The sequence below is a fragment of the Homarus americanus genome, unplaced genomic scaffold, assembly GCF_018991925.1.
Source record: "Homarus americanus isolate GMGI-L3 unplaced genomic scaffold, GMGI_Hamer_2.0 scaffold31037, whole genome shotgun sequence".
In the NCBI taxonomy this organism is placed as follows: Eukaryota; Metazoa; Arthropoda; class Malacostraca; order Decapoda; family Nephropidae; genus Homarus; species Homarus americanus.
The window spans coordinates 5,211,274-5,232,472 of record NW_024722227.1 but is presented as its reverse complement, the minus strand read 5'-3'; the positions used below and the strand labels follow the sequence as shown (position 1 = coordinate 5,232,472).

General features: G+C 36.4%; 1 protein-coding gene across 8 annotated transcripts in view; it reads left to right on the top strand.

The window, feature by feature from the left end:
• The window catches only part of LOC121862327 (protein lap4-like), a 151,388-nt gene that overhangs the window by 30,711 nt on the left and 99,478 nt on the right, over positions 1-21,199 (top strand). For 6 of the 8 annotated variants that reach the window (XM_042360505.1, XM_042360504.1, XM_042360503.1 and 3 more), the window contains exons 7-9: positions 438-534; positions 2,958-3,033; positions 16,571-16,776. In XM_042360505.1, coding sequence (XP_042216439.1) covers positions 438-534; positions 2,958-3,033; positions 16,571-16,776 — 379 coding nt within the window. The remainder of the gene's footprint in view (positions 1-437; positions 535-2,957; positions 3,034-16,570; positions 16,777-21,199) is intronic. The other 2 variants (XM_042360509.1, XM_042360507.1) reach the window with 1 other exon arrangement.

The window sequence follows — 21,199 nt, the reverse complement described above, 5'->3', positions numbered from 1 at the left end:
GTAGGGGTAGGTGGAGACTCTGCAACGTCACATAGAAGTGGTCATTAAAAGTCTGCGATTTTCTGTCCACACTACAAAATAATTAATATTTTTTTAGTTTTAAGTATGAGACAGATACAGCTTCACTCCCTCCCTGCCGATTCTTTTTATCCTTAACTGTACATACATATTTCAATTATCTTGCCTTCTTGAGCTTAAACTGCAGTGTACTATGTTTACCTCCCCCATCAGTAGGTAAAAGGGGGAAAACAACTGGACAGGGTATTTTAAAGGAGTTCCAGTGTGTTGTCTAAGTGTGTATCTTGGAAGGACTGGGTTTACATTTTTTCACTATAGTTCAGTGGTCCACAAATTGGGCAAGATTTAGGAGTACTGTATGCTGGATTTATATTACAGTGTAACTTGATTTGATAATGTTCTCTCATTGTATTTTTTAGGTTGCAATATTTGCCGTTGACCATCACTGCCCTGAACCTTAAGGCTGTGTGGCTTAGTGAAAATCAGGCTCAACCTATGCTTAATTTCCAGACTGAGGTAGGCCATGACACAAGTTATGTATAAAGTGCAGTATATTGATGTCATATTGAGCGTAGTGAAAAGTATGTTAGTTTGTTTCATTCTGTTGTATATTACTGTACAGTGTATAAAAATTTGAAAATTTTCAAGAGTTTTGTGATTTTAAATTTTGAAATAGACAATTTGCCCCCAAAGCGTGGCCTCCAGCCTTCCCCAATAGCCACACCTTTGCTGCCATCTTATTTCCTTAAAATTACATATCCTAATACATAAGTAGCTACCCTGGCTGTGTTGAGTTAGTTGCTGCTGCTGCTGGTTAAAACCTCTTCTGGAGGCTTGTTGCCTTCACCGTTTTGGGGCGACGTGAAGTGAGAGTCTGGCTCTGACAAGCTGTTGATCAGTGTCTCAGTGGTCTGAGCCACGCATGGCTCGGGTGATGAGGACATCTCTGCGATCTGTTTATCTGACAATGACGTCTTCAATGAGATGCCAGTATTTGGATTGTGGGTGTTGCCACGAACCTTTGAACTTGTTGGCCTGCCATAACAAGGTATTGGTGATAGTGAGGTTGTGAGCAGCACATTTGCTGAGGAGGAGTAGGCCGTTGGGATTACACTTGCCGAGTCCATTTCTCCCTATAATTCCCTGCCAAATGTCAGCATCTCTGCCAACTCTGGCATTGAAGTCACCAAGAAGCACAACCTTATCTTCTCTGGGGATAGAGGTTAGCACTCTGTTGAGGTCGGAGTGAAAGGCCTCCTTGATGTCATCTTCCGCATCCAGTGTTGGGGCGTATGCACTGATGAAGAAGGCATGATGTGAGTGATTTAGTGGGACTCAGAGTGTCATGATGGACTTGTTGATCCCAACAGGCATTTCAGATAGCCTCTGTAGGATGCATAGGCGGCTGGCAAAGCCAACTCCATAAATGCGGTTTCTCTCTGCAGCAAGCTTACCCTTCCAGAAGAAGGTATAGCCAGACTCCCTTCTGTGAGTCGACCTTCATCTGGGAGCAGGACACACACACACACACACACACACACACACATATACTCTACACACACACACATATACTCTACACACACACACACACACACACACACTCACACTCACCCACCCAGAAGATGACATTACAGTAATGAATTCGTACATATATATACAGTATTGTTGATTACAATATTTATACACACTCATACTGTAGAATAACTTACCTTGATGGTGTCGGTGAAATGCTTGACAGGGCTGGTTGATGGGTTCTGAGGCAGGGAGGGCTGGTTACTGCTTCCTCATCTACACCTCCTCTAACCCCAGCATCACATCCCTCAAAATCTTGAGGCAGCTCTTCCACTAGAAGTCGCCCAACACTTCAATATTATCATCGGTGGTGCCATCATCATCTCCTAAAGTGATGTTTGCCAAGGCATCAATAACAGGCTGGGCTTTATATTCCTCCATAACCTTATCAAGGATAGGTCAGATAAGGTTTCGAGGATGAAGCCTAGTATCGTATTCTTGTAGCTGCTCACTGAGACGTGCGATGGTTGTGAGCACCTCAGTCAGCAGGCCTGTTGTAGGGTCACCAGGCTTAATGTCATCCTCTTGTGGTGGTTGCTGTTCTTCATCCTCCTCCAACATTTCTTCAATTGTCGGTTGCTGCTGATGTTGACCAATGATTTCTTGCAAATCTTCAATTTAAACATCCGAAAATCCCGGTGCTGGGACTGATTGTGCTGCCTCGACCGTGTCTATTAATGTTGCCGCCATGGACTGCCTCTCTCCTCTTGCCTCAGTCTGCTCTAACCCCACTTACCTCGGGGTTAGCAAACAAGGGCTTCCATGCGTGTATCACTGTTGCAACATTAATCTTACGCCATGCCTGGTCACTGTCAGAGAGTTCTGCTTAGATTTGTTGTAACTCAGCTAATGAGTCTGTCTGCTGACGAAAGTCTTTATACATTGACTGATTGTAGAACAGTTTAACGTTACAGATGAATTCATGGTCAAGTGGCTGCAGAATTAATGTGATGTTAGGAAAATGGAAAGAAGTTGTACATTAGGGTGGTATCCAATTAGAAACTTAAAGAGTGTCCAGGAGCATTATCCATCACTAGGGGCACTTTGAAGTCAATGTTCTTTCTCCGGCAGTTCTGTTGAGCGTCAGGAACAAAGTGCTAGTCATACCAATCGGTGCATAAAGACGTAACTCAAGCTTTCTTATTAGACGTCCAATAAACATTGAGTTATGACATATTGGCATGACAGTAGGCTCTAGGATGGGCAGTATGGTTAACAACCAGGGGTTTCGTCAAGAAATCCCCACTTGCATTAGCTGTGAATAAAACTGTAATCCTGTCCTTTGAAATCTTTACACCCCTTGCCTGTTCTTCATCATTGGCAATGAAAGTTATAGGTGTCACTAATTAGAGATGGACTTTCTGCAGGTTGACGAAGCTTCTGGTCAAGAAGTTCTCACGTGCTTCCTCTTACCCCAGCAAGAATACCAACATGAAAGCCCAGGTAAGCTCTATCAGGCAAAGTCTGTATTCTTGTTTAATGTTATCCCAGATTTGATTTTTATAAGTTAAACAACGGAAATTACTACCTGCAAACTGGCAAAACATATGTTATAATTTGTTTTACAAAGTCATTGGTCAAGCTTTGCTGCTGAATGAGCTATGGAAGTGTATGATTAATTCCCGTTCTTTATTGGAAGAACATTTTATGTACCATATACAGTATTGAAGAATTTTATACAGTGCTGTATTATGTTAATATAATGTTATCTTAATTGTACATGCAAAGCTTAGTTTTTGAAGTCATGTTATTTAAGATATGAATAAGTGATGCAACATGGTATAGTGCGCTAAGAAAAATTGTCTTTCAGACAGAGGAACTAATTTTGGAATCTAAAGTCTTGACTTGCATGCTCTATTATATTCTAAATTAATGCAGTATATATTCTAAGTAATAACACCATCATTAATCATATTTTCACTCTGATGTTTGCAAACATTCTGTGTTTGACTTTTTCAGTATAGTGAATTGTTTATTTTTAAATAAAAAATGTGACAGATAAATTCTTGGTGTTTGATAATGATCACTGTATCTCTGTTCATGTGTTGCAATTTTTTTAAATTAGATTTAGCTTGACAATCTGAAATATATTTTAATGGTATCTGGTTGAATTTATACTGTAAAGTGTTTCTTCTGATGAAAGAAATTTATCAAATTCAGTCCCATATTACCAGCAATCAGAGTGTAGCTTTGTTTCAAAATTTTTATATACACTATACTGGTACTAGGATATTTTTGAGTCGTTTTCGTTTCTGACTGACTTTGTTTTATTTTCTGATGTATGCACATATATACAGGTTACATTAAAATTAATTTGATGTATATATTTTTTACCTTGAGACCCATCGATGCTTTCTAGAGAAATATTAAATTCTATCATAGATTGATGATTAATGACGTTGGTTTGCATGATTTAGAACTACCCTCTTCTGCATGCCACTAATACCGATACCTCATTTGAATTCTTAGTCAACTTTTTCTCAACTTTATAAATGCCTGATTATGTTCATTGTAATTGTTGTTAACACTCATCCCCTTTTCAGTCATTAGATAGACTTAGTAAATTAGCTCCTGATTCCTTAGCCATATAGCAGTTAAATAAACCATGACTGATGATTAATAGTTTGATTTTTGAGTGATGAATTAAAAGATTCACAGATGTAGCATATTTATTTTTGTGTATTTGAAAGATACAATGTCAATCCAAAATATAGTACCTATTTGATTAATTGAGAGTAATGGATACAGGCACTTCTCTTGTCATGAGGTTTGGTCCTTGATGCTTTGCGCAGGTTGATAGTAATATACCTTGTTTTACTTGAAAAATTTGGTATATTATTAAATTTAAGCAAGGCCTCTTTCCAAATCTTATCAATACATGTAGAAGTGCTTGTACTTTATTTTCTTATATGTTTTTGCAGCCAGTGTTGTGTACAGCCTGCCACCAGCTGTCTGTATATCCTGTCTGTATGTGTCTGTTGTTTCAGTCATCTTGGTATGAATGGAAGATTCTGGTGGATGAATGGGTCTGTGGAATAACTGCTGAGGAAGATAGTGCTAATCTGCCACTTTAAGTCAACTTTATGATGTCAAGGCATACATGGTTGATCTTAAAGGTGTGTTTAGATTAGCTCTATTGTGGGTGGATCTTTCTCACAACTCTTGAAATGGTGAATATAGCTTTGGACCTTGCCCATTGCCTTAATTGGATCTGACCCAGGTATCTTTTTCTCGAGTTGACCCATTTGTTCAGCTGATCTATAGTGGTTTGACTCTAATGTGTCATCGGTAGCTATTTTTGAGCCATGGGTAGTTGTGTCATAAGGCTTATTTATTTTTTCTCATTTTGTTGCAGAAAAGAAATTGATCCTAATAGAAATATCTGTTAAGGCTCATGACTGCTTAGACATTGCATTTTTGTTATTTACTTTACCTATACTATACCTGTTATCTTGCATTATTTGCTTATTAAAAATTTGTTTATTTGCACCTGGCTCTATGCTAGTATTTTATATCACAAACATTTTATTAGACATGGATCAGTGTAAGTGCAAATTTTTATTATATCAATAATATTAAAAAATTAATAGGTAGCACACTAATGTATTTTCAGATCATCATAGTTTTTGGCAGTCTGGAACCTTTGTACAATTATTTATACTGCAGTATATGCATTTTCCTTCATTCATGAAAGTGCATACATGCAGAAAATATTCTGATATGGGTTGCTGAGCACCTCCACTGTCAGATGTGCACAAAGATCACCTCCAGATGTTACTTTAGTTTTTTTGGTACTGGGCACTTAAACATAAATTTGATTTTTTTTCCGCATAATGCAGGCAGACCCCAATTTATGAGAGGGTTATGTTATTGAAAAACCTCTCGTAGGTTGATTTTTTGTAAATCGGTTCACATTTTCCCAATGCCCACCATTATAAAAGGTGGGATATTTATTAAAAAAAAAAAGGCTCTAAATTTTCCTTAACCGTTTCACTGCGTCGGCCAATTTCAGCGGTATTCCCCAATAAGTACCAAGTCACTAAAAAATGGAAATGCCTACATTAACGTTTTTAACTACTTTTTTTTTCATGAAAAAAGGTGAGGAATCCATATTTAACAATTAAAAAGTCATAAAGTAATAATATCTAGGGTAAATTTATAATTTTGTAGGGAAAACACATTTTTTTTCTGTGTTCATAATAATGGGCAATATCATAAGTAGATATGTCAGATAATTTTATAATACTGACCGTTATTCATATATACAGTACTGTATATGAAACCCTATATCTTAGGGGCAAATGCAAAAATCACTTGTGCACAGACAAGAATGTTAGTGGGTAAATGAAATAAAAGATCGGAATAAACTAGTTATTCTATTTGCTCTTGTTATTTATTGGACTAACACAATATAAATTAAGATTACAAAGATGATTGTAAGACAAGGAAGTAAACCACCTTTGAGAATATATATAGGTAAAGAATAAATTCATAAACTACAGTATATCCATAAAAACTTGATTTTCCTTTCACATTTTACATGCCTTACACACTCACGTATTCCAGACATTTCTGAAAGGCAAAGAAAAACATTGATTACGGAAAACCCGTCTCAATATGCCATGTTTGGTTCTCTGGTTATGTATAGCTCTATTTCCTTTTATATTATGTTTCCTTTCTCCTCTATTCATTATGCACTACCGCTTTCTAATACATATTTCATATAGCACACTCTTAAACTTTTAAAATATCACTATGTACCATTATTCTCCTAAAAAACATGAATAAACAATTTCACATAATTTTCCATCATGGCATATGCAAGAAATGATTTCACTTCTCAATTTACCTCGTTCATTTCCCTTCTAATTTAAAGATTATCACACTCCAAGTGGTAGTATTGAATCTAGAATAAATACTATGACGGCTTACCTGTTGACAATGAAAGTGACTCACAGCATGATGAAAGTGATTATCATAATGACAATCACACTTTAACACACACAATAACTTTTTAGCATGCTACAAAGCATGCAAAGATCTCTTTGCCAACAATGACGAGTTAAAAGACAATGTGGCATGCATTGACAATGATAATGACGGTGAAAGTGAGCTTGAAATAGATGAAACTGAGAATACTCATAATACAAAAAGTGACTGCTATGCATCACAAGACCTTTTTGCAGATTGTGATCCGGTACAGAATTACATGACATGCACTGACGGAAATATTGATGATGGTGAAAGTGAAGATTAAAATGATGAAAGCGAGTCTAAGGGTAACACAAACAGTGACACTATTGTATCACAACAAGAACATACAGACTGTGAGGAGGTAGAAGTGGACAGTGACGAGACATCCATTGACCTTGATAGTGATGAAAGTGAGCCTGACCCAACTAACGCTAGTGAAAGTGAGCCCATAACTCAATCTTGTAAGGAACTGAACTGTTGCCAGCATCAATAATCAATGATGTAGTTGATGAAGAATCTGTGTGGCAATTTTTAGAGAGGGCAGAGAAAGACTTTGATCAGTACATGATTGTTTATGACGAGGCCATTAAAGTTATACGCACTCCTCAGGATTTGCGAAGCTTCAAGTTGCTACAATCTTCAGGGATAATAAAACGAAGGAACGAAACAAAGTAAGATTGTAATACTATTATCATAATACTGTTTTTACCAAATATTATGCAAACTTTCTCTGCCTTTGTATTCGTATGTTAATTAAGTTGGGGGTGAGTGGTGTTTCCTTATTATTACACACTATTATACTTAACAATATTATAAATCTTTGGCTACTAATATGGACGGAAAGATAAATACTGATAGGCAAATGAGTTCTTTAATATTATTTGGGGTTAAGACTAGTGCTGTTTTTGGTGATCATTAACTTGTTTTACAGTATTAGCCCACAATAATAAGAAAATTTAGCAGAAAAATGCAATTATTGTTGGTTTGAAGATCAAACAACTGTACATCGAGGGTAGTTATTCACATTCAACTCGCGATAAAATAATAACTATTCACAGTACTGTACTGACTTTCAGTTTTCACAGTTTGCTAGGAGAGGGATTGAGCTGCGTGCTAAATAAATTAATCCTTTAGCTTAAAAAAAAAGAAGTTATGGCTGTTTGAACTTCGAAAAACTTTGAACGCGTTTTTCTCAGCTTTTTTAATTTGGCGCTTCACCCCCTTCTGACACGGAGCGTCTCATATGTGACCAGTCATCAAGTCTGGTGCAGAGTCATCCTGCCCTTTGTTGATTTGAAGTTTGTAACACAGTGCAGTACAGGTAATAATAAACTGTCTTCTCCAGAAATGTATATTCTATTGATTTATTGCTCATGGTGGTGTGACTGCACAGCTAGAAAACGTTTTATACTTATTACTTTGAAATGCACTTGTAGTACAGTATGCTTGCATTCCACAAGATTTTATTGCTTGACATTCTTCATTTACATTTGTGTATCTAACGTTATGGTATCTATTCCCAGCATCTTTACAGCAAGTTGCAGTAACTTTGGTGAAATTTTTCATTCAAGCTTTAGAAATTAGTTTCTTTATTAATTCCAGAATCGGTTTGTTAAAATTTATTTCTGCAGAAAATAAGAGACTGAAATAATTTGGAGATGTGGAAGTAAATGATGTGTCAGACAGAGAGCAGATCTAGGTCTGCACAGTTAGGATGGACTGGGAAGTGAAAGGTTGAGAAAAAAAGAGTACAATACTGTACTCTATTTAAGTCAGCGGTATATGGCAGAAGAGAGAGGAGAAGACGAGGAGATTAAAGGATAAAGTAAAGGATGTACGAGAAATGCAGGAAGCAGCATTGTGTATGAGAGCAGATATCATGGTGTTTTATGGGGAATGACTTCTTACCTATGGGTGGCACTGTCTTTGTGTGAAGCAACCTTGATAAATCAAGCATGGGACCTTGTTGTGGAAGGGGAGTATTATAGTAGAACACTTCTCATTTATCAGTAAGAATTAATGACTGACAACATATCAAGGGAAAAAGTGCCTGTTTGTGTATTTGTGTTTGCTTGCCTTCACCCACCCTCCATAAAGTGGGACAAGACCTGAAAGAGAGAAAATAATTAAATTTTATGAGTTTTGATGCCTAACGTGCAACAATTTTTTTTCTCAAGAAGTCGTTTAAATCTGTTGTTTCAGTCCCATTTTCAAAATTTATGTTATGGCAAACACTGTTTAGGCACAGTCCAGATGAACCTTCCCCTTTATAGGGATAAAACTTATATATATTGGATGCAGAGTATTTTGTCTGTTTTAATATGTCTTATCTTAGTTACTTTAACTGTGTTCCTAATTTTCCCTATTCTTGTCCTGGTTGGTTGTTCATTGCCAGCAATTTCTCATCACTCGTATCATATTTAGTCCATTAATTTTCTTCTTACTGTTAGTTGTTCAGTGGTTATCCTGGCTCCATTCTCTTTAGCGCTGCCTGTATGTTCTAATCAGAATGCTATTTTAACTTTCATTCTCCTTAAATTCCATACAAATGACATTCACTTATAATTTATATCAATATTTTTTATTATAACAAAACCCCAAAATGGAATTACCCTTGTACTACAATAAACCTCACTTGTATTGTTGTAATGTGTCACAAATGCTGAGCCACACTCCTTTACAAGGGACTTCAGGTGTTTTGCTTTTTCATATAGATATAAAAGTATCCTCAGTTTTATCCCATATAGTCCTTTTTGAGTTTTATTTCTCTGTCCACATTAGTCATCATCATTACTTTGCCAATAAAGATGTTAGCATATATCGCCATGGGTCCATCACATGTTAGATAGCCACAGTGATATCACACATGCCTGTACACCAGTACATATTTTACCCAAGCACCTTTTAACATTCTAACACATGTTATTCAAAGCTAAAGTGTACGACGGTAATGTGTCCTCCAATATTGCAGTGTAAGGTGAATCATCGTATCGTGAATCATTAATTACTATTAAAATAAAGCAATAATAATGAGGTGCATTCCCAAGTGTGACCTTTTCATATCTTTTGTGTGGCTTTTTACCGTCTTTTCCCCCAAAATGATAAAATTACAGTAAAACCCCGCTTTACGTGGTTTCACTTTACGCGTTTCCACGTTTACGCGGTACCCTGCCAAACACGGAATGCTCACTTTACGCGGTGCGTGTACCCTTTTACGTGGAGAGTTGCTGGCGGTCCTCTCGCGCTGCACCATTTTTGGATTCAAACCTCCTGCCATGTTGGGTAAGCGGCTCGAGTAGGTTGCGCAGTGTATGTCTTTGTTGCGTTATCGGTGACGTCATATGACATATCGGACTGTGATTGGGCCAAGCATCCTTACCTCCCTCCCCCGCTAGCTGTGATTGGTTTAATGTACTATGACGTGCCCCGCCTCGGGAGCGTTCAAGCCCCTTGACCTACCTTCGTCAGTTACACCCCTCCCGGCTACAACGTGTATATCGGTATCCATTGTTCCATAAGAATGGCTTCCACTGGACCACCACCACCACCACCACCACAAAGAAACCTTGCATTACCTGGATCCAGCCGCCCTAAGCCAAAGAAGATACCACATTCCCTAAGCTACGAAATTAAATACAAGATCATCCAAGAGTTGGAGAAAGGAACAAGACAGGTTGATCTCGCGCGCCAGCATGGTGTTAACGAGTCTACGATCAGGACAATTAAGAAGGATGCAGCCAAGATAAAGGAGCACATGAACATCACAAAGTCTACAGGTGCTTCTATGATCAAGTATTGCCACAACCAGGTGCTTCTCAAGACGAGAAATTATTGCGAGCTACTTGATTCGTCAGGCGCGACGGAACATGGCGGTGGACACGCGCTCAGTTAAGGAGTCCGCATGTGAACTGTATGCTGCAGTGTCACGGAAGATGGAAATTGCAGAGCCCAAACCCTTCAATGCTTCCTCTGGGTGGTTGCAGAGATTTAAGAAGAGGAACACGATCACCAACATTAACATTGGTGGTGAAGAAGCTAGTGCTGACCGTGTTGCGGCTAGGGAATTTCCTCCGTTTTTACGTAAGATTATGGAGGAAGGACAGTACACCGACGACCAGGTGTTTAACATGGACCAATCTGGTCTATTTTGGAAAAAGCTACCTTCCAAGACCTTCGTTGTGAAGAATGCCAGCAAGTGTCGGGGCCGGAAGTTGCAGAAGGAGCGCATCACCGTCCTGTTTACCACCAATGCCTCCGGTACCTGTAAGCTCAAGTTATCGGTGATCCACACAGCACGCAAGCCGCACGCCTACAAGAGCACGGACATGACCAAGCTAAATATCCACTGGCTGACCACACGTAAGGCGTGGATGTTCTCTACTCTGTCCCTCTCCTGGTTTGATGACCGTTTCATTCCTGACGTGAAGAAATTCTGTGAGCGACACAATGTTCCATTCAAGATTTTGTTGCTGCTTGACAACGCACCAGGACACTCGCCCCTACTGTTAGATCATCACCCCAACGTAAAAGTGGTCTTCCTTCCTCCCAACACTACGTCATTAATACAGCCCATGGACCAAGAATTGATCTGTATTGTGAAAGCTGCATTCTCTGCAAAGAAATTTAAGCTCCTGAACGACTACACCAACACCAAGGATGAGTTGTGTAACCTGGGTGACACCGATAGCAAGAGTGAAGACGACGAGGAACAACATTTTTTTTTTTTTTTTTTTTTTAAACCAGGGATTAGCCCACTCAGGCATAGATCACTGACCCACATCGGGGCCTGGGGGGCGAAAATGTAGTAGTAATACTAATAATTATAATAATAATAATTATTCATAGTAAATAAAAAATTTTAATAAAAATACACCAAAATAAAATAATAATGATAACAATAATAATAATAATAATAATAATAATAATAATAATAAATATAATAATAAAATAATAATAATAATAATAATAATAATAATAATAATAATAATAATAATAATAATAATACAGTAAAGAAATACAAGAATGAAAAAAAGACCAAAAGTGAGAAACATGACCTATACCTATGATTTATTATTATTATAATTTTTACATCCCCCAGGCCCCAATGTGGGTCGGTGATCTATGCCCGGGTGGACTAATTAAAAAATTCCGAAAACCGAAATGCCTCTGGCCCCAAGGATTTCGGATAAAGGATTGTCAACCTGTATTATCTTATTGATTGTTCCCTTCTATATTATGTGTGTGTGAATACCATCATAAAGTTAGATGTTATTTTTACTAAAACGTACGTATTGTGTCGGGAAAAAGTGGAGTTTGGGGGTCGGCCCGGTCTCTATTTCAGTTAATCCCATATGTTATGTTGTTCACTTTACGCGTTTCTCGCTTTACGCGGGCCGCCGGGGGTTCAATTGACCACGTAAAGTGAGGGTTCACTGTAATGAAAAATGCAAACTATATTCTTTAAATAATGTTTATGAATGCACCTTGTACAATATAAATCAATAATAATAAGGTCACACAAAAGGAGATGGGACACCATTGTTGTTATCAGTGTTTACACCCATACAGTCAGTTCTGCTATAACGCGATATTTGTGTTCTTGTAAAACATCGTGTAATAGAAATTCGCGCAATAGAAAATAGGGTTAGGTGCAGATTACTCGAAATCGAAAAAAATTTAGTAGTTACCCTAACACAAAGAATAGCACAGTCTAAATAAATGTTACATTCTTATCTAATGATGAAATCATACAGTAAATGTAACACTTTACCTTGAAAAAATTTGAATATAACTTGATGGGGGAGAAGGGTGATTTTGAGGTTGATAACATTGAGCTTCTTTTCAAGTGTTATAGCCTTTCTTTTACGATCATCACCGGGATTGCGATCACCAGAACGCTTCTTGGAGATATTCTTCTTTAAGATATTCACAGTTAATACCACAAAATTGGAGAAATAGTAAGCAAAAATCGTGTTACAGCAAACAAGCGTTCGCGTTTTACAAATATCTTTCTTCTATTCATAAATCGCGTTAGAGCCAATTCGAGTTGTCAAAACACGCGTTATAGCAGAATTCACTGTAATGTCGGTTATCCATCTGAAACTGAAGAAAACAAGACCCTGTTTGTTGCTATTGTAAAATTACTGTAAAAAAATTTTTTATGTTTTAATTAATGTTATTTAATGTTAATAAATGGAACAATGGAAGAAGCTAACCATTAATGGTAAAGAAAAAACAAAATGGATTGTGAACACCATCGTATTTAACTGCGTATATATGAAAACATTGTCATTTCACCACATAAGAATATGAAAGCAACACTTATACTGTTCATATATGTTTTAAATAATACTTACTATTGTAAAACAAAAATTCTACTCACCAATAGTGGTAAAGTCTAAAACATAAGGACAGCCAATGATGTTGTGCGAGTTTTTACTCGGATGACGAAGTCAACAGGTTCAACTCTGGCTGAAGCTGTAGCTTTCCATAAAGATATCATAGCTGTTGCTGAAACTGTTACTGAACCTGAAGTTGTTGCTGAAGCTGCTTATGATGCTGAATTTGATGGTGCAGCTGAAGTTGATGGTTTAGGCCTTTAAATACTAAAGCTGTCGAAAGAACCTTGCACGGCTGCTTTCTTTTCTCATTATACATCTTTATGTAGAGGTCATTTGCGTTTATTTAAATTTTAATCCTTTGCTTCTGTTAATGGATCCACTTCAGAAAATATGTTCATTGCTTGCTCCATATAATATCCACAGACCTCTCACCTTTTTCATATCGTTTTAACACATCTAGTTTCTCGGCTAAGCTTATACACTTTCTTTTAGCTTTTGAACCAGCACTACCATCACTTGCTCTCTTGCTCATGTTGAATAGGGACACAAAAATGCTGTAAGAAACCTGAGAATGTTTTTCTCCTTTTCCTGTTCAGGTGCGTGAAACAAAAGGCCCGCCAAGCTGGAACTGTTTATACTAGTGATGCTGGCATGACCATTCACAAGCCCGGCAGCCTCCGTGCGCAAGGCGTGTTATTTTTTATTTGTATAATACATATCGGAATTTAGTTATTATTTATATGAGAATACAATTTTACTTTATTTTTTATTAAATTTTCGTCGTAAATACGAATGAAATGATGGTGTAAATTGAATTGGGTCCTAAGTTAACCAGGGTCTTAAATATGAATCGTCGTTGGTAGAACCGTCGTTATGGGAGGCTTTCCTGTATTACTCTTTCTACAAACCTCTCACTGCCAAGACTTTTTTCCACTACATTAAATTTGTATGCTATATGGTGTATTCCATAATCAAAAAGATATCAATATAGCCATTGACTTTCTCCAAATCCATTATAGGTGAACTCTTATCTATTTTCCAACATCTTAGTATAATTATGTGGTACATTAAGCCATGCCAATCAGCTTACCTCCTACTTAAAAATTTTTGGTCTTAGTTATTGCTCTTTAGAGATTTGGCACTAATTCCTAACACTTTTTTCCTTTGTCAGGATACAGGGTGCATAATTTGAATCCAAATCTACCTTACCCTTTTTTCAGGCTCTCACACCACTACACACCTATCTTAACATTTCTCAAATCACTGTGTATCCCTCTAGTGTCCTATATATCCTATTCCAGTTTCTTTTTTGTACATGCAATCTTTATAAAAGTGTAAGGATATACAATTAGTGTAAGAGGGAAAGTCTGGACAGAAACTTGCAAAAGTATGTTAAGATAATGGTGTGGAAGACGTTCGCTACAATTACTTTGCTTATGTTTTATTGTTTTGAGAACCCTGAAAGACAGGTAAATCTAAGGACGTAAATCAGATAGAAACTTTGAAATTAGTGTGATTAAATTTGGATGCTACATGCACATGATTATAGTAATCATTTATATGGTTGCCTATAATGAAGTGCAGAAAATGCCCACCGTCTCATTAGATACACAAGTTTGCTCATCTCGGCATGTTTTGTAATACAGACTAACATTATTTGAGAAATACAGTATTCTTGATGACATTGCTGGTCCTTGCTTTTAATATATCAAAGGTTATGGATTTATAATACAGATGTTGTCCTTCATATATCCCCAAAGAAAGAAATATGGTGACAAAAGATTCAGAAATTAAGGTGACCATATTGGCTTGAACATAACACAGTCACCAAGTGTAGCTGAAGCTCATTCATGATGTACATCAAATTATGGCTTGTGGCATCATCCATTTGAAACTAATCTCATACAGTTTCCTCTTCTGTAAGATGTGCTGAAAACTTGTGAATGTTGTTTACATACCATTTTGATGTTACTGTTTCTGTGAGGAGTTGGGCCTCTAACTATATGGTGGCATACATCACACCACACCACACCAATTTTCTGTGAATTAAGCCTTTTGTGCCTTGTATTTGGTTTGTTCACTTTACTGTAAAAAGGTCTTTTGTGAATTAATATAGCCAAAAAGATGGACACATTCTTTTCTGTTAAAAAAAATACACACAAAAAAGGACACCCTTAATATTATCTTGTTCTCTTATTGGCCTTGGGAGCCACTCATAGTAAGAAAGGGATTTCTCTTTATCTGGCTGCAGAAATTGATGCACTACATAATTTTTTTTTATGAATAAAGTCTAAGCTTTTTGAGTACTTTACTTGCACTGAAGAAAGAACAGTGATTTTATTTCAGTAGACTTCTCGGACTTTTTTGTGTTATTTTCCATTGCTCTCCATACCTCCTCCAATTTTCCTGCAGAAAGAGCACTTGATTGACACTGCCTTTTTGTTATATTTGTTTCACCAGGTTCCATATCACTGATTTTGATGGTTTTTGACCACCAAAACTAAATTTTGAAGTAATCACTCTTAATGTATTGTTCAATGATGATCATGCATTCTTCCAGTTATATTTCATTGTGAGTGAGGCTAACTTTGGACATGAACAATGTTACTTCTGGACAGCAATCTGGTGACAGTTTGTGAAAGTGAATGATATACTGTACTGTATACTGATGCGGATATACACACGTTTTACTTGCAACATCAGTGTTTAATCAAAATGACTAAGATAAAGCTGTCATTCAAGGTTCTTAAAGAAAAAAGTAAAATAAAAGTGAATTTATTTGATTACTGTTGATGCATGATGATTGGTTCAGTTCAAGGTGGGAGGTATTGTCCTAACCTAAACACAGTCAATATTAAGTGAGAGGTGATTATTTATTAATAATTGAACATTAAGCTGTTTGATAAATATATCGTTATTATACTGGGAATTGAGAGTTGTTCTTAATGTACACTTTGGTCTATATTACTGGGTATTCTTAATGAACAGACTTCTGATAATTCTGATCTTAATGGAAAATGTGATGAAAATGTTTCTATCCACCTCCTATGATGCATGTGAACTTAAACATTGTAGCTCCTGCACTGTCAAATCTGCTCCTCCTGGATAACTATTTTCACTTTTAATCACAGGAAACAGTGTACATATTGGATGACTTTAATACATTTAATGGTTTCACTAAACATAACATTATTTTAAAGAAGGACATTAATATAATCACTTCATTGCTGCTTTCAGGATAAACTTTCATTTTCATTACCACAGACTTAATTCTTTTTCTTCTCGTAGGTTTTCTGATACTTACTATATTAGTTTTGTTTTTTGTTGAAACTGCTGATTTTACTGTGTATTGTTGTTGGCTGTATCTTTTTCTTATGCCACAGTTGGTATTGCCTATTCCCTTTTGGGTATAGTTTGAAGTTTCTTCCAGAGTAATGTATGTACCATCGGTGATATAAATTTGTTTGTTTTAACAATGGGGTCTTGTATTTGGTTAGTGTTTTAAGGTGCCTGCCAATTTGTTCTCAGCCTCAGATGCTTACTTGTGGTCTGTCAGTTCTTTGTTTGTGGTCTGTCACCCGGCCAAGTGTCTGAATGTTGCCAGCCAGCCAGGTCTGAGTTTGTCTGTGGTCAGTGAAGTCAGCATGGGTCGTCCCTTGTTATAGAGTACGCCTGTGGTATGGCTGGTAGCGAGGGCAGGCTGTACCGCACTGGCGACCTGAGCACCGATAATTTGACCGCCATCGGCCCCGCAGCAAGTGTATGGGCGCAAGATGACGATGTGAGCTGGGACGCCAACGATCAGCACGAAGTGTCACGAGTTTCTGTCGTCAAATTCCGGGATGATGAAGACCCTGAGGAAGGAAAGGAGGTGAGTTCTCTTATATTTGTTTTCTTTGGAGGCGTATCCTGATGACTCTTGCTTTAATGTTTAATTTTTGTCCTGTATAAGAAGTTAATACTGTTTGATTTTTTAATAATTTTTTTGGCATTGATGCAAGTTCAGTAACATGTGTGTGATATAAACATGAGGTTCATATTAATGGCAACTGGTATTGAAATTTGAATTGATTAATCTAAAAGATGGAAACGTATATTTGAAGAGACAAAATATGGTGTAACCTAGAAATTACAGAAGACAAATATAGTTGGTGTTATAAAACTAGATGGTTTGGTATGTCTTGGATGAATTTATATGAAAGAGAAATACACCTGACAGGAAGAAGTAGTTTCATACATTTTTAGAATCATCCACACTTCATGTTTTCATGTCTCACGAGACACACTCCAACTTGGTGGCATCATCATCATTTCATCTACTGGTGACTTTCTGATGGTTTTGATATTTATCTCATCATGGGTACTACAGTTGTTAATGTATGTATAGCTTCTATGAATTCCATGCAATGAATTCTGCTGAAGTATTCAAGGAATTTGCATGAACTGATTTTTTTTCTCACTTAAAATGAAGATAACGGATTTGTTGCAGCATTTTCTGAAGCTCAGAGTGCTTCTCACACCTAGTTCAGTCATGAAGGAAGTAACTTTAAAGATCATTCTATTTCTGTATTACCACCTTTGCTCTCCCATTACTTAATATCAGGAACTTTGCAAGTACAGTTCACCTGGATAATTCGTGGATGATTTTTATTTTGCGGTCCTCTATTTTTCACGGATGGCACCCTGGATGTACCCAAGAATGTCTGCTGGTAATTTTAAAATTGCCGTCATTTTCGCAGCCGGGACAGGAAGCCATTTGTTCTGGAGACAGTTATTTCCTTTACCTGTATTGTATATACAGTATATGTGTGTGCGTGTGTAGACACACATAAAACACATACAGGTACAGATAAATAATAATGGGAAAATCCTCTCAGAATTAATCAGAAACAAATGTAGTATTAAAAATGTTGAGTCAACCCTCAAGTCTACTCTGTGCTTTATTAATAACAAAGCACAGAATAGATTTGAGGGTAGACTCAACATTTTTAATACATTTGTTTATGATTATTTGGGAAAGGATTTTCCCATTATTATTTATCTGTACTATGTGTTTTGTGTGTGTATGTCTACACATACACACAAAATACAGGTAAAAGAAATAATTGTCTTAAGAGCAAACACATATAGGGAATATATATTTCTTTGTACACAAGTAAAAATGTAACAAACCCCCCGTCAGCAAATGTTATTTGTGGATTTGGCGATTCGTGGCCATTTTGAGAACCTAACCCTTGCGAATTTGAAGGGCCTACTGTACTGTACCAGCTTTTTACAAACCCAGCAAATGGACAGCAGTGGTATTTGTTTCACTGAGGGTATCCTATTTAGTCTCAGCAGTAATTTGTTAAAAGAAAACGAAGATATGTCTTCAGAAACAAATTCTCTCAAGTCTTTGAATATGAAAAATTAAAATAGGATCTGCCAATAGCAAAGGTGAATTTTCTCACAAAGAATAGGTTGGCAATTGTAAAATCTTAGCTAAATATATTTGTAATGTATACCTTCTTCCTCCAATCATTTGTAAGTGACTCGGTAAAAGCATTTAAGATTTTTGTTGAATTTTGCATTTGTCTTTGATTATCACATGCATAAAATAATTAACAGTTGCATCAAGGAATATTTTAATAATTAACTGAGGATTACTGTTCTGTACAGTACATGCATTAGGAACTAAAAAAATTAAAAAATTTTAGGATACAGAAATTGTTTAGGAATGGAAAAGAAGATGGAAATAATACTGGGAGTTTGGAAACAAGAAACAGACTAGCAGCTTTCAGATAATTAGGGATGTAATGACCTCATCATGTGCCCATGGCACATTTATCCCATGGGGGGGAAAAAAGATCTAAGGCAACTCGAATGTTTAAATGTGCTTGGATTTGGTAAGTTAGTCCAATTGGCCTGATTGTCCTTTATGGCCACTGTGGGTACAGCACATGAAGAGGCACTTAGCCTAAAGTCTTTCATTTCCTCAACTTAGAAGTGAGGTGTCCATTCACAGTATATGAAGCAAGCACTGTATTCTATTGGTTACCATGTAGGGAATGAGGATGAAAAGAAAACCAGTTATAGAATCACTGAGGAATGAAAGGGATCTGGATGTCCCAGCATTTGGATGAGCATCCAGAAAGCAGGGGTTTGTGTAAATGACCAGAGTCTGACAGAGTGATTTTTGGGGATGGTTGTGCTGCTGATGGGTAATGTTTAGTTGAGTGGAGTAACTGGTAAGCCAGAAAAATATCTTGGGGGACCTGTTATGGAAAAGAAATGCAATGCCTGTACCAGACCACACAAGATACAGCAGTAAGAGTGAATGAATAAAGAGTTTGTGTTTACTCTTGGTTCAGTTCACCATGGAAAACAGTGGAAATGGGTTTGCAATAGGAGGGGAGAAATTAAAAACTTGTGCATGCTTCAAATTTTTTTTTTTCAGTAATGTTTCCGTAGTTACCATTATCGCAGTGTCCTATATTCCCAATAGATGAAAAAATTGTAATCCCCCCACTCACTGGAGTTATGAGCAAATACAAAAGTAGGTTCCCTCAATCCATTCATTTATACATCTGTCTATTTGCCTCTTCATATATCTGTCTGAGTTTCATTTCTCAACTATATTTTGATAACCATTTCAGTTGTCTTAATTTAAGTTCATCTACAAATAATTCATGTTTTGAAGAGATGTATTTTGTTAAAAAGAACACCCAACTTAAATAGTATATATTGCCGGAGTGGAGGACATAGATTCACTCCCCCCCTTTTTTCTCACCTACCTATTGTAACAGTCTTCCATTGGTGTCTGATTTGAATTTCTGATAATTTCTTTTAATTATATATGGCTTGTTAAATTGGCAGACATTTGCGGATATTTCCAAATTAATTTTGTTGATGTTAAAATCTCGACAGTAATTGAGTGTCATTTTCATGTGTAAACAAGTAAAGTAGATAAAAGATAATATACCTCGGTTATTCACGATACTTATACCATATAATGGTTACTACTGTATATTGTCTGGTCGTGCTTTGGACCTTTCTCAACCGTGCATAATTGCCAGAAGGTAATGAAGTAGCAATGCCTTCTGTAGAACACCCTCTACAATGTCTTTTAAACTCCATGTATATGAATTATCATAATGCCAGTACTGTACCTCATCTTTTTTTTTTCTGATGAATCATTTGTTAAGAAAAAATGATTAAGTCCTGGTCATAAAGATTTGGAATACTGTGTGTGTGTGGTTCATTGATAATTACTAAAGTGCATGTCAAAACATTTTGAAGGCACTGAAGTATACTTTATATGAAAGTACATTTTAAGTTAACCATGCAATGCTGGGTTTTTGTCTAAAGGATATGCCTCTGTGTGTGTGATATGATGCAGTATTTTGTGATGTGATTAGTCTGCACTTCAACATTCCCCATCACTCTAGATAACTTCTTTTGAATTTGATAGTGAATGGGTATACAGTATTTTTGTCAATATCCAAAGCCTTCCTATTGTCATATTTAAATGATTAGATATCTGCGTAATATCTCATTAATGCCACTATATACTCAGAGTTTAGGGATTTTAGATTGCTTTCAGTAGAGTTTTTCTGTGATTATTTAATGATGAAGGATTATTTTCATTCATTAATCTGAAATTTCTCCAAATGCTATTATACTTCACCCTTTCATAGCTTATTTTTGCAGCATTTCTATTTCAACAAATTTATGTGCACCTTTTTGATATCCTGATGTTTGATGCATCTATTTTAGGTGTCTGTTGTCTGTTGATGCTCTCTTGTTTGTGTAAACTGCACCAAGTTCTTTTTTTCTCTCAATTAAAATTATTAGAGATGCTAGAGAAGAAATACTGTATTAATGATTTCAGATATGATGTCTTAAATGTTTGTCTTTTAGGCATGTTTTGGCCTAAAGATGACAACTCTTGATAATATGGATACCTTCCTAATTAAAGATACATTTACAGATGATATAAAATACAGGCAATATTTAATACAGGCCTGTAATTCATTTGTTTATATAAGGTGGGGTCATGCACCCATTTCTTGAAAGTGTTATGTTATGGCATTCTGTGTGTTGAATAGCATGTGAGCTATTGATTCTTAAAATTTTGGATTAGTCAAATCTACCACTGGAGTTTTCCTCTTTGACTACAGAAAATATAGAGAATCATCATTTCTATTGTTCTTATATTATACATTAAATGTAAGAGCAGATCACCAATTAGATGTACCTGCATAATATTGTACAGATATGTACATAGCTTAGTGATTACTAAAACAACTATTTTG